The following is a 14,919-nucleotide window of genomic DNA, read 5'->3' on the forward strand; positions in this document are numbered from 1 at the left end:
CCTGCAACTTTACTTTGCTTTCTTACCAACTTCCAGATGTGGTTCTTTGGCTTGGTTGTTAGGAACTCCAGTGGTACCTAAATAATGAGGAGGCTTCCAGAACTTATTCTGTGCTGGACTCAGTGGTGTGCGGTGAAATTTTTCTGTAGAGGAAACCTTAGGGCCAGAGGTGCCAGCTTGTGAGTGCGATTGCTGGTGGTGGTGGTGCAGGGAAAATCATGACGTGCTGATGTCATGCGTGTGAGCGTTTCACCTGCCTCCCAAAGCCGGGCAGAAGCTTCCTGGGCTTTGGGAAGGAGGTACCAGGTCTCTGACAAGATGCTGGATGTCTACTGCCTACTTTCCAAATCCGGGCAGGCTTTGGGAAGATGGCAGAAGGGCTCTTGGCCCTGTCAGAGCATCGTGCCTCCCTCCCTAAGCCGGGTAGAAGCTTCCCAGGCTTTGAGAAGGTGCTAGGCTTTAATACTCTAATTTACCAGAAGCATTTAGGCGACTAGCCTAGTCCCCCTAGTTCACTGCCTGCATGCCTCTGGCGCTGGTTGTCTCAAGCATGTGAGAAGAGCCTGCCTGAATCAGATCTATCATGTCTAGCATTCTCTTGCCCACAGTGGCCTATAGAAAGTTTGCAAGCAGCACATGCTAGCAATAGCCCTCTCTTGCTGCTGTCCCCCAGGGGGAATACTGTGTCTACTTATCTATTTACAGTGGTACCTCTGGTTACGTACTTAATTCGTTCCGAAGGTCCCTTCTTAACCTGAAACTGTTCTTAACCTGAAGCACCACTTTAGCTAATGGGGCCTCCTGCTGCTGCCGCCCTGCCGCTGTGCGATTTCTGTCCTCATCCTGAAGCAAAGTTCTTAACCTGAGGTACTATTTCTGGGTTAGTGGAGTCTGTAACCTGAAGCGTATGTAACCTGAAGCGTATGTAACCCAAAGCATATGTAACCTAAGGTACCACTGTATTATTAAATTTGTATACCACCCTATGCCCGCAAGTCTTAGGGCGGTTCACAGGATAATCAAATCCTGGAGTTAGGGAATGTGCACACAGACACACACATTCATCATGAGATATAACCATCACCAGACTTGTTCTGAAATAATTAGTCATGTTAAAGCCTTTTTTAAAAAAGAAAAGAAAAGAAAGCCAATATTTTCCAACCATTTAAAATACCGTATTGGCCCGAATATAAGACACACCTTTTCCCCAAATTCTGACCGTGAAAAGTTAAAGTGTGGCTTATATTCCCGACCTTATGGTATGCAGCCAGGAGTGTGGGGCAAACAGCACTAGGAGTGTGGCAAAGCGGAGCCCGCCCTGTGCATAGTCCCCCGTCCTCTCCCCCAAGGCTGGGAAGGGAGAGAGGAAAGGCCATCGGCAATGCAGCCCCGGCCCAGGATGCAGCCAGGAGCAGTGAGGAAGGGAGTGGCTTATATTTGGGGTTTGTTTCTTTCCCCCCTCCAATTTTAAAGGTTCGGCTTATATTCGGGTACAGCTTATGTTCAGGCAAATACGGTAATATTTTTGTTACTCATTTGCATTGTACCCTTCCTTAGGAGAGCTGCTTGCACAGTATATATGGGATTTCCAAGTGGCTTTCTATCCAGGCTCCAGGTTTAGCAGGAAATTTTAGAGGCTGAAGCAGCTACAAAACGCCCTGAAGTTACTACAGCAGTGATATGAATTAGGAGTTTATTTGTAGGATGTAATTTTACAGCGACTTATAAAAGCAGTTCACGGCAATCGTCTCTATACAGTATTACACAAACGGCTGAGGACACGAGGATTGCCTTGTATGAGATGGGAGGGTCAGGGTGTGAGGGATCCATAATCGGAGCTCCCGACTTTTCTTTCTTTTGACTATAAAGCAAGATATGGATTCTGATTTTGATAGGCTTCTGGCTGGGTTTCCCCAGCTCCTCTGGGCAGCTCCCAATAGAGTATTAAAAACACGATAAAACATCTAATACAGTGGTACCCCGCAAGACGAACGCCTCGCAAGACGGAAAACCCGCTAGACGAAAGGGTTTTCCGTTTTGGAGGCGCTTCGCAAAACGAATTTCCCTATGGGCTTGCTTCGCAAGACGACAGCCCATAGGGAAATCTCAGGGACAGCGGGGAAGCGCAGCGCGTCTTCCCCACTGTCCTCGGACCTCCTCCCGCCGCCGGCTTCGGAACGAAGCTCCGATGCCCGGCGGCGGAGGGGGAAAGCCTCCTCCCGCCGCGGCATCGGGACGAAGCCCCAGTGCCGGGCGGCGGAGGGGGAAAGCCTCCCGCCGCCGCGCGGCATCGGGACGAAGCCCCGGTGCCGGGCGGCGGAGGGGGAAAGCCTCCCGTCGCCGCGCGGCATCGGGACGAAGCCCCGGTGCCGGGCGGCGGAGGGGGAACGTCTCCCGCCGCCGCGCGGCATCGGGACGAAGCCCCGGTGCCGGGCGGCGGAGGGGGAAAGCCTCCCGCCGCCGCGCGGCATCGGGACGAAGCCCCGGTGCCGGGCGGCGGAGGGGGAAAGCCTCCCGCCGCCGCGCGGCATCGGGACGAAGCCCCGGTGCCGGGCGGCGGAGGGGGAAAGCCTCCCGCCGCCGCGCGGCATCGGGACGAAGCCCCGGTGCCGGGCGGCGGAGGGGGAAAGCCTCCCGCCGCCGCGCGGCATCGGGACGAAGCCCCGGTGCCGGGCGGCGGAGGGGGAAAGCCTCCCGCCGCCGCGCGGCATCGGGACGAAGCCCCGGTGCCGGGCGGCGGAGGGGGAAAGCCTCCCGCCGCCGCGCGGCATCGGGACGAAGCCCCGGTGCCGGGCGGCGGAGGGGGAAAGCCTCCCGCCGCCGCGCGGCATCGGGACGAAGCCCCGGTGCCGGGCGGCGGAGGGGGAACGTCTCCCGCCGCCGCGCGGCATCGGGACGAAGCCCCGGTGCCGGGCGGCGGAGGGGGAAAGCCTCCCGCCGCCGCGCGGCATCGGGACGAAGCCCCGGTGCCGGGCGGCGGAGGGGGAAAGCCTCCCGCCGCCGCGCGGCATCGGGACGAAGCCCCGGTGCCGGGCGGCGGAGGGGGAAAGCCTCCCGCCGCCGCGCGGCATCGGGACAAAGCCCCGGTGCCGGGCGGCGGAGGGGGAACGTCTCCCCCCGCCGCGCGGCATCGGGAGGAAGCCCCGATGCCGGGCGGCGGAGGGGGAACTTCTCCCCCCGCCGCGCGGCATCGGGACGAAGCTCCGATGCCGGGAGGGGGAGGGGGAAAGCCTTCTCCCGCCGCCCGGCATCGGATGGCTTTCCTGAAGACTTGGGGTGGGAGGAGGGTTTTCCTTCCCACCGCCAACATTCAGAATGCTGTTCTGAATGTTGGCGGTGGGGAGGAAAAACCCTCCTCCCACGCAAGCCCCGGGAACAGAGGGAAAGCGCTGCGCCCCTTCCCCTCTGTTCCCGTACCTGTGCTGAAGGCTTGCGGTGCGGAGAAAAGCCCTTCTCCGCACCGCCAGCCTGGCAAGCGGTTTCCCTAGGAACGCATTAATTGATTTTCAATGCATTCCTATGGGAAACCGTGCTTCGCAAGACGAAAAACCCGCAAGAAGAAAAAACTTGCGGAACGAATTAATTTCGTCTTGCGAGGCACCACTGTATTAAAAACTGTCCTGAACAGGGCTGCCTTCAGATGTTTTCTAAAAGTCAGGTAGTTGTTTATTTCCTTGACATCTGCTGGGAGGGCGTTCCACAGGGCAGGCACCACTACTGAGAAGGCCCTCTGCCTGGTTCCCTGCAACCTCACTTCTCGCAGTAAGGGAACCACTAGAAGGCCCTCAGAACTGGACCTCAGTGTCCGGGCTGAACGATGGGGATGTAAATGCTCCTTCAAGTATACTGGGCCTTCAAGTATACTGGGCCGAGGCTATTTAGGGCTTTAAAGGTCAGCATCAATACTTTGAGTTATGCTCGGAAACGTAACTGGAGAAACCACTTACAGAAACTAGCATTCAGAATATGCAATGCTACTCATAGATTTGTCTTAGAGTGACACATCTGTTTGCAAAATATTTACAGATTGCCATGCATAGGCAAGACCATGAAACCATCCTAGCTGGTTGAGAGGCCCTTCAAATAGAACACCTGAGAATTACCTGGCCACTTCCAGGAGTTCCAGCTGTCCTCTGACACTCTGAGGCAACCTAGAAGACAAATGACTTATCTTGAGAGTGGCTAGAATTAAGGAGAAATCTTGCAATTCCCTGAACTCTATGGGTTGTGGATTATAAATGAATGCTATCTGCATTTCCCCCTAATTCTGACATCTGAATAGCTATTAGCGCTGGGCTAGATGGGCCATGTTCTTACTCGGCTATGGCAAATCAGGAAAAAAACATACAAATAAAATATTCTACACCGTTTATATTTTTAAGTTTCCACTCAGTTTTCGGTCATCGCTTGCACCCCTGCAACATTGCACTACTTTGGCTGATTATAGTGCAAGCGAATTGTTCCTTTTGAGAAGAATTTTCTAGCACAGCTGTCAGATTGGTTCAGTCGATTGTCTAGTTTTAAACATCATGGCTACATATAGTTAAAGCACTGATGCACAGCTTGGCCAATTTACATGAAGCTGGGGATACTACCCACAGGGCCTGAAATGTTGTGAATGTGAGTGGATAAATGAAGGAAAGCTTTGCCTGTGAGCAATTTGCATTGCCATAAAAGCTCAGTTGATATTAACAAACAAAATGCTAAAATAAAATAAAATAACCCCATATTCCACTTGCACTAAAGGCATATAAAAGTGGGGGAAGTATTACTTTAGTTCCTTCCGGTTGTTTTTCATGGCTTAACAGTTTGACAATGAGAATTTTGTTTTTTAAAAGTCCTTGTGTATGTCTAGATTACCAGTCATACTGTAACCTCAACTTTAATTACAAATACGTAAGTACAGCATAGCTGAATCAAACGAGAACTCCTTCAGTAAGTCTGAATTGGATCTAGAGAGAGTACATCTTCTACCAGACTTTACCCCTCCCTGTTAAACTCTCCGCTTCTTTAATCAAACCGTAAAACTCCTGTTTCCTTGCACTGAGCAATGGTATCAGTCCCATCACCCTGCAGCTAGATTTCCTATTGAAGAGAACATAAAAACCATTAAAGGATCATTAAAGTTATTTTGACTCGACCTCAGTCATTCATGCCCTAGTCACCTCTATGTTGGGTTACTATAATTCATTCTATGCTGAGCTGCCTACGAAGGCAATTCAGACAATTCACTTGTTTTGGAATGTGGGTGCCAGGGGGTTGGCTGAAGCCCAAAGATCTGAATACATTAATTCAATCCTTTACCCGGTTCACTAGTAACAACTTGCTGCTGGTTTTGACCTTGAAAGTCAAGGTATGGCACCAGGGCATGTTGGACACTGTCTCCACTCATGAGAAATGATTTGAGAACCCAATTTTGCATGAGGAGTGGCAAGTGGAGTCAAAAGAGAGGGGCTTTTCAGTTACAATATCCAGATTATGGAACACCCGACTCAGGGCAACATGCTTGGTCCTACCCAGATGCTTTATTCCACTGTGCTTCTAGTTAAACAGTACATATTTTTATATGTTTGCAATTTTATTATTTTACAGTTTATTTTATCTGTAGCTTTGTTGTTTCAATTTCAGGTATTGTAGGAAGGCAGGCTATTATTATTATATGTTTATTTTGCAGGGACCTGACACTCATTTTTTAAGTACTGCTGTCACAACCCCAAGTAAAACCATAATAGTAGACCCATTCAGAGTAACCAGACAGCTAATCTCACAACAATTTATTACAACTGGAGGTCTTATGTCGAAACAGGGCCCTATCTCAGAAAAAGTTCTACAGCGGTGCGAAAGATGCAGAAAAGGTCAACCAAATTAATCAAAGAATTGGGGAGGGGGCAGTTTCCCTCAGAACAAAGAGTCAAGAGTTTGGAGCTTTTTAGATTAGGGCACAGAGAGAACCATTTACAGCCCATGAGTCAGATTTGCACCTTTCCAAGCTTCTGAGGCAAAATGGATGTGGTCAGGGGCAAAGGGGGTATGGTCTGAGGGAAAAGGGGAAATGACTGGGGCTCATGGTAGGCATTTGAAAAACTATATATTGTATGATGCAGAAAAGTAGATAATATTAGTAATTCCGGGTAATTCATTTAAACTGATAAGCAGTAGATTCAGGAGAGGCAAAATCATAGAACAATTCTGTGACAAAAGGCAACCAGCCATTACGGAATTTATTGCCACAAGATGTAGTCATGGCTTTAAAAGGGGTTTAGATAAAATAGTGCAGGTTAGGTCTACCTGTAACTATTAGCCATGGTAGGTTAGTAGAACGTTCAAGCGTGGAGACAGTATTCCACAGAACATGGAATAATGGTTGATGTTTTATAATGTTTTTATATTTTGCTGGAAGCTGCCCAGGGTGGCTGGGTGTAACATAACAACAACAACAACAACAACATTATTTTAGTATTTGGGGTGGGGTGAGGGTGGGGGATACACAGAATAGCAGCTTCTGGGAGCAGGTGGAAGAAAGTATGTTGTCTTCCTGCCCTCCTTACTAGAGACATTTGGCTGGTTATTGTGAGGAGAAGGCAGACAGAAGAAGAAGAAGGGTCCCTGGTGTAATATGCCAGTTCTCTCTTTATATATCAGACTGCCCTAGCAAGAACATAGTCCTGACAATAACAAAAAAAAATAAAAAATGTTGCATTTCCTAAATAATTACATACTGAAGCTTGTGAAATTTTTGTTGGGTAAGAGTCAAAGACTGAAATCCTATATAGTGATACCTCTGGTTACGAACTTAATTCGTTCCAGAGGTCCGTTCTTAACCCGAAACTGTTCTTAACCTGAGGCACGCTTTCGCTAATGGGGACTCCTGCTGGTGCTGTGCCGCTGGTGCGCGACTTCCGCTCGCATCCCAGGGCAAAGTTCGCTACCAGGGGCATCTACATCCGGGTTAGCAGCGCTCGTTACCTGAAGCGTTCATAAGGAGGGTGGTACGTAACCTGAGATTCCACTGTACACACTTATCTAAGAGAATGTCCCATTGAATTCAATAGCACTTACCTCTGAATAGACATGCACTGGATTGTGCTGCATAGGATATCCCAACCATCACATTTATTATCGCTAGTTTCTGTTTCGAGTAAAGAGAATAATATTTTAATAGCACATCCATTGCTCATTTATCTTAATCATGACAAGCTTTAACCTTATTTAATTTAAACAAACAAACCAGCAATAAATTCCAGGATCCTTCTTTAATTTGGTTATGAGAATTGGCCGTGAACCTTCTTATGGCAAGATTTTTGTGCACTCAGAAACTATTTCATAGGCAGAAAATTAGCCTACAAAGCTTTATTTCTGGAAGCGTGTGTGTCTAAATTTGCTATATTTCTGTCTGCTGGCCAGCTATTAAAGGCACAGAAATCTGCAATCACCTCTGATACTATTGGTGACATTGTCATTATTCTTATCTCGATAGAGTATGAGACTCTTAATCTCAAGGTCATGGGTTTGAGATATACATTGGGGACAGATTCCTGCATTGTAGGGGGTTGAACTAGATGTTCCTCATGGTCCCTTCCCACCCTACTTTTATATGATTCTAGGATACTAAATGTAATGTATGGGGGCTAGATAAAGGTCGTCATATACTATATACGTAGCAGCCTAATATCTATATACTTCAGAGTAAGGACACGGGTGGTGCTGTGGGTTAAACCACAGAGCCTAGGTCTTGCTGATCAGAAGGTCGGTGGTTCGAATCCCTGCAACAGGGTGAGCTCCTGTTGCTCAGTCCCTGCTCCTGCCAACCTAGCAGTTCAAAAGCACGTCAAAGTGCAAGTAGATAAATAGGAAGGTAGGAAGGTAAACGGTGTTTCCGTGTGCTGCTCTGGTTAGCCAGAAGCGGCTTAGTCGTGCTGGCCACATGACCCGGAAGCTGTACGCCGACTCACTTGGCCAATAAAGCGAGATGAGCCCGCAACCCCAGAGTCGTCCATGACTGGACCAAATGGTCAAGGGTCCCTTTACCTTTAAGGACCTCTGAACTCAACTCGACTTACTTCTGAGTGGACACGTATCAAAGAGTGTGTTTTAAGTTGCACAGAATGCTAAAACACACACACTTCTCTCTACCCCACATTAAAGGCAAGCTACGGATATTTTCTCAGCTTCATATCACTGTGTACGTTTGCTTTCCTATGTAGGGAAAGGGGGCTTAGGTCAAAACAACAAACTTCTTAATTAAGGCTGCTATCCAGGTTGCACCCTTGCTTGCAGATGTTAAGTCCCATTGAATAAAGTGGGACTTACGTTAAAGCAAGCAAGCAAAGAACCAGGTTTCATAGTGGCAATCGCTTTATGTTCAGGAATAGTATACATAAAATAATAAGGAAACCCTACGAAAGAGGAAGCGGGCGGGGGGACGACGACTCAGAACAGTGGTTCTCAAACTTCTTCCCTCTGAACCACATTTTCCCATCAGATGTCAAGGTAGTAAATAACTACACAACTTTTAGAAGACATCTGAAGGCATCCCTGTATCAGGAAGTTTTTAATGTTTGATGTTTTATTAAGCTTTTATATGTGCTGGAAACCACCCAGAGTGGCTGGGGAAACCCAGCAAGGCGGGCCGGGTATAAATAATAAAACTAATAACGAAAACATATTTAATACTACTACTACTACTAATAATAATAATAATAATATGCTCATGCTGCACTAAATTTTTTATCAATAAGAAATACACTGGGAAACAAAAAGCAACAACTCCTAGCAGTGCTTGATTTTGAAAAGATGCGTATTCCACATTCTGCGAATATTGATGTGTGTGTGTGTGTGTGTGTATACAGAATGGTACCTCTGGTTGTGAACAAGATCCGTTCCAGAGGCTCGTTCGCAACATGAGAAGAACGCAACCCACAGTGCCGCGTCTGCGCACACGCGGGTTGCGACTTGCCACTTCTGCGCATGTACGTGACATCGTTTTGCGTGTCTGCGCATGCGCGAGCAGCGAAACCCGGAAGTAACCCTTTCCGGTACTTCCGGGTTGGCGTGGGACGCAACCTGAAAAAACGTAACATGAAGCAAACGTAACATGAGGTATAAATGTATATATATATATATATATATATATATGCAGGTTTTGGTGTCCTCGGGTGTCTTCCCGTGTAAAAGTTGGGGTGTCTAGGCGACGTTTCGACGAGGTCTCACTCGTCATCTTCAGGCTGGTGCTTTCGGCTTCTTGTTACTGGAACAGAGCGGGATCTCAGTGTTTGAGTTCCTATAAATACTGTAGAGGGGTGTGGTGTATTGCCTCAAAAGTTCTGGGCAGAGGGGAAGTTCCCAGGCTAGTGTTCTTTTCTTCTTTTGTTCCTTAATTACTTGAGGGATATCTACCCCAACTTTTACACGGGAAGACACCCGAGGACACCAAAACCTGCATTCCTGTACCCGTGAAAATCTACGAAAACAAATATATATATATATATATATATATATATATATATGTGTGTGTGTGTGTGTGTGTGTGTATAATAGAAACACACACACATATATACGTATATATACACACAGAGAGAAATGCACACATATATACATACGCATGTATAGCATAGTATAGTATAGTATAGTATAGTATAGTATAGTATAGTATAGTATAGTATAGTATAGTATAGTATAGTATAGTATAGTGAAATGTTTAAACGCTTCTTTGAGCGGGTCCCGCCACACCTGCCATCCTCTTCTGCCGCACCTGCGCGGCGCTACGCACCCTTTGAGAACCACCGCCACGGAACGGATCGGACTACATTTCCCAGAAGGCTTTGCCCAGTAGCAGGCTCGCTTTTGGATTGGTGCTCCTCGGTGCCCAATCAGCGCGGAGGAGAACGGCGTGGATAACGGCGTTTCCCAGGTGCTTGTGGCGGAGACTGACGCGCCGGCGCCCGTTGGAAGCCATGGCCCCGTCACGGCGCCTCGCGCCGCACCTGCCTGTGGGGAGCAGCCTCCTTCCCCCCCTCCTCCTCCTCTTCCTCCTTTGTGTCCAGTTCGGGGGAGGTCAGAAGAAGAAGGAGGTAGAGCCGTTCGCTTCTCTCCCGTTTCCACGCGCCCCACCCGCGCGACCCTTCTGCCTCCCTGTGTGTGTGTGTGGGGGGGGAGATAGCTAGGGTTCAACACACAAACCCCTCCAGCTCCCTTTGTTTATGACTTTAATATATTCTCCACCTTCCCCCCTGCAGCTCCTTTGTGTTGGTGTGTATATATATATATATATATATGTGTGTGTGTGTGTGTATTTAATATCCTTTTCTATTTGTTTGTTTGTTTGTTGTTTTCTATTTACAATTTTATTTATACAATATGAATGCCCACATTTAAGATTTCATTATTAATTTTCGTTTATAGCAATCATTTCCCCCCACCCTCCTTCTCGCTGCCTCCCTCCCCCCCCCGCCCCCCAGTCATCCATCACTCTGAGGGGCAAACATAGGTTGGACATGGGGGAAAGATGGATTCTTAAGGTTTCTGCCTAGGAATGTTCGTTATTATGCTATGTGGGGTTTGTGTGTGTGTGTGTTTTTGTGTGTGTGTTGTAAGCCGCCTGTGATCTTTGGATGAAGGGCGGTATATAATAATCAGTGCTTATTTCTAAAAAAATAACAAGTGTTTAGGGGTCCTCTCATTTTGACTCAAGAAAATCACCATTTTTAGTTCAAATTGGGGGGGAAATAAACACAGCAAATGGAGAGAAGTACAAAGATTCACAAAATGTTTAGGGGTATGCCTTCCCCTGCGTCCCGCCCCCCCCCGAAAAAAGCACTGATAATAATAATAATAATAGGAATGTGGAGAAGGTTGAGTGTTTGCCTTGCTCAGGACTGCTGATCAAAAGCTGTGTGGCAGCTGAGAATTCTACCACTGAACCACCAATGCAAAAGCTGTATAAGATAAGAGACATAACTAGTGTTTAAATTCAGAACCTATTTTCTTTTGTTTAATATGTTTTTGAATTATTTACAAAAAAACCCCACCCCTCAAAAATGTTGTTAGATCATGTAAGCAAAATCAGTTCTACATCTCACATCCCACAGCTTGTTTTATCGATGGAACATGTGGTGTTACGGTGGAGAAAAAGAAAGTGTCTCTGAACATGTGATGAAAGTCTCTTCTGACATAAGCACAAGCACCTATTTGGAAATAAGTGGAAAGGAATTCACTGTGTGATTTTCACATGCCAGGAGCATCGCTTTAGGAATTAATTACTGCTTTGTTGTTGTTTTCCTTCCTTTCTCCCTTGTTCTTCGCCTCACTATGTTTTGATACCACCTGTGATATTTAAGTCCACCTTAATCACTTGTACAATTTCCTATTAGTTGGTCATTGTCCTTACATTTGTCCCATATATATACCCTCTCCTAACTGCTGCATAGTGCAGAATGTTATATATTGAAATAGCTGTTGTGGTTAAATTAATATCAGCAATAATTCTGCCTCTTCACGTTTTCATAAATTAGTAGTACATCCAATGCTGCTGTTGGAGATTTCTGTAATATGGACCCTTCCCTAGTCTTTTTGCCATCAATACATGCTATTTTTTCCCTTCTGCATTCCCTTCTCCATTTAATGCCAGACATCCGGTATTATCCCCTGAAAAACGGGGGAACCTCATGTGTTGCAGAGATAAAATAACACTGCTGCGCTTGGCTTGAATTAACTGCCCCTCTATCTTACTTGATTATGTTGTTATTATTTTATTGGCATGTTTACCAAGAAAAAAGGGAAAAGTGAATTAAAGAGAAGAAAAAATAAAGATAAAATATAATATACAAATAATAGTAATAATACAGATAATAACAGTAAATCAAATCAGCATCAACTATGAATACCATGACCATCAGTACATGGGTCTTAAATTAAACATATAAGTAAGTATAACTCCTTCAGATTTTCAAATAGGTACCCCCGCAAGATTGATGCCTATGTTTTTGAATGTAGCCATGGCAATAAGGTCTTCAGACAACTGCATAATAGATAGTAGGTCTGCATCCTTCCACACTTGTACTTCAAGTCTCTTAGCCACCATTGGCTACTGATTGGGATTAGACTCCTTGCTTTACCATTTAACATGCATAGAAGGGGTGGGAAAATACTTTATATCTATGAACCTGGATTAATTATTCTGGAAACTTTTAACTTTCTGGCTTTGTAGCATGTATTCAGTGAGTAATGCCTTTTGTGACTGGACAACTTCTAACCAGTATATGAATAGCTAGTATACAACAACACTCTGGAATTATTCATACTATATAAATATTGTGAGATGAAGTTTATAAATCAAGAGATTTTGAAGTAGAATTCATAAGTGTTCTACTTTGTGAACCTCGTAGTCAGTAAATGTATCCTTTGTGATCACAATATGCTGGGCACATGATTTACACCCAAACAAACTATTGTAATTTGTTTGAGATAATGAGAAACACTGTAGCTGCTGATCTTAGCACTTATACAATAAAAATGTGACAATATGCAACCCTGATGCTTATCTGCAGCTTGTACTAATAATAAAAAATATGTGTGGCTAGCTTTTATACTAAATGAACTTGTAAACAAATTTGCAACAGCCTGCAAGCCCTCACCATTGCTTCAGCAGCTGTCTGTTCCCCATCAGGTTACTGCTGCAAATAAAGGAACACTGACATATTTAGGATCAGGATCTTTAGGAAGTTTTAAAATTATTTTCCCGTTGCTTTATGTATTACAGGATGTGTGTATCTTTCTGATTCATCCAGGGTTTTTCTTATGAGCCAAGTGCTGTGTTTCATGACTTCAGTAGTTAAGAGTTAACCAGTAGAAAGTGAGTCTCCTGAAATTGGTGATATTTCTGAGTAAAAATGGCCAGAATAGTAAAGTGTTGAATTATTTTAATTTGAATCTTTGCTATAAACCTAGTGGGGTGCCATTTGCTTTTACCAAAGTGTGGTCTGTAAGCCTTTACCTGCTTAACCTGGGAATAACCCCATTGAGCTTGGTGGGACTTATTCCTGTGTAGGCATATCTACAGGTTTGTGCTGTTAGAATTAGATTTGAGGAAAGGTAGAAATGGAGACCCGATTGCATCAGTGGAAAAAGGGATCCTGCCCTTGTTTGGTTTTATTATGGCTTCTGCTTCTCCCAATAATAATAATAATAATAATAATAATAATAATAATAATAATCATCATGTATTATTTATACCCCACCCATCTGGCTGGGCTTCCCCAGCCACTCTGGGCAGCTTCCAACAAAATATTTAAATACCGTAATACATCAAACATTAAAAGCTTCCCTAAACAGGGCTGCCTTCAGATGTCTTCTAAAAGTCTGGTAGTTGTTGTTCTCTTTGACATCTGGTGGGATGGTGTTCCACAGGGAAGGTGCCACTACTGAGAAGACCCTCTGTCTGGTTCCCTGTAACTTGACTTCTCACAGTGAGGGAACCACCAGAAGGCCCTCGGCGCTGGACCTGTGTCCGGGTAGAACAATGGGGGTGGAGACGCTCCTTCAGATATACTGGACTGAGGGATGGGACCGATATCCCTAGCTCTTATCAGGCTGCCTTTTAGTCAGCACTTAATTCAGAGAGCCATGGTTCAAGACGATTACTTGGAAAGCAGAGCCCTTCCTCCTGCTTCATGTGGCTTGTGGTTGCCTTTTCCCCTCTACTGAGTAATTGCGGTCTGCCTATACCTTCACTTATTCTTTCTTCTGCTCCAAGGCCTTTCCATAGAAAGAGGTTCTGGAGCTGTTCTCTTGGGAACATAAAGAAGAGCTTGGCTGGGTCAGGCCAAAGGGCATCTTCCTATGGGAAACCCGCAAGCAGGACTTGACTGTAACAGTACTCTCCCCATGTGTGATTCCCATCAACAACTCTTCAGAGGCATACTTCCTGCATTGTAGCTAGTAATGATCGATAGGCTTATCCCCCATGAATTTTTCCATTCTTCTTTTAAAGCTGTCCAAGTGGAGGGCCATCACTACACCATGTGGAGGTAATATCCATAGTTTAACTAGGAAACCCCAACTCCGATTAAGACCTGCTTCTAAGTCCCAAAAAGTTAAAAAGCCGAAAAGCAAAGGGTAAAAGGACTAGAATTGAGAGAGAGAAATGGGAGGGCAAGATTGCGTTTTTAAAAGGCTGTGTAAAACTTGTGGAGAGGCTCAATAAGAAGATGTTGACATGGGGAAGAACTTTGTGGGAAAGGAAGAAACTAACAGAAAGAGATAGCTATGCTGGGATGAGGATTGCATGGGAAAGAAAGGGAGCATGAACAAAAGCGCGACAGAAAAGATAGAGAATAGAAGAAGCAGAGGAAAAGAGGGAAGCAGAATTAGCGAGAATAATAAATTTTGAGTGGCATACATTGCATTGAATCTAGTCACATTGTTCTATTGTAAGTCATGTTCTTCATGTTTTAAAAGAAAATCAGTGTAGGCACAGAAATGATGTAAGAGAAATATATATATATATTGGGGGGGACATGAACTGTCTTAAGTAGATCTTTAGTCCTGCAGGAAAGGGAGGATGTGTGCTATGAATGTGCTGCAGGGGGTAAAAATAGTCTCAGTATTATTTTAGTGTATTGTTTGATGGACTAAGGAAAATGAGATAGCAGCCAAATCTTGCTGCTGTACCACCAAAATGTAGATAAGTTGAGCTGATTGAGTTTGAAGGAACAAAGTTGGGGACAGAGGGTGTAAGGGAAGGCAAATGTCAGGTTGTATACAGAGTGCTCCTCGTTGAAGGAGGAGATGCTTGCTTTGTGCCTTCTTCAGCAATCCAGTTGGCTAGTCATCAAGTCATTTTTGTTGTTCCTAAAGCTCACCCCAGCGCTTTAAGTTTAATGTGAACTTCTTCACTCCTTACATGGATGGGGTGGGTGGGGA

The 14,919-nt window shown here is 45.6% G+C and overlaps 1 protein-coding gene and 1 long non-coding RNA gene across 2 annotated transcripts in view; one reads left to right on the forward strand and one right to left on the reverse strand.

The window, feature by feature from the left end:
* LOC310686410 overlaps positions 1 to 9,869 on the reverse strand; it is a 42,789-nt gene extending 32,920 nt beyond the window's left edge. Inside the window, exons 1-2 of the long non-coding RNA XR_014515873.1 lie at positions 9,730 to 9,869; positions 7,060 to 7,129 (exon numbers count right to left, since the gene is read on the reverse strand). This is a non-coding gene — a long non-coding RNA (uncharacterized lncRNA). The remainder of the gene's footprint in view (positions 1 to 7,059; positions 7,130 to 9,729) is intronic.
* Positions 9,870 to 9,876: 7 nt separating this feature from the next.
* The window catches only part of TUSC3 (tumor suppressor candidate 3), a 125,452-nt gene continuing 120,409 nt past the window's right edge, over positions 9,877 to 14,919 (forward strand). Inside the window, exon 1 of the mRNA XM_083460095.1 lies at positions 9,877 to 10,070. Coding sequence (XP_083316221.1) covers positions 9,954 to 10,070 — 117 coding nt within the window. The 5' untranslated portion in view covers positions 9,877 to 9,953. The remainder of the gene's footprint in view (positions 10,071 to 14,919) is intronic.

This window comes from Podarcis liolepis (genome assembly GCF_965112155.1).
Source record: "Podarcis liolepis genome assembly, chromosome: 9".
Lineage (NCBI taxonomy): Eukaryota > Metazoa > Chordata > Lepidosauria > Squamata > Lacertidae > Podarcis > Podarcis liolepis.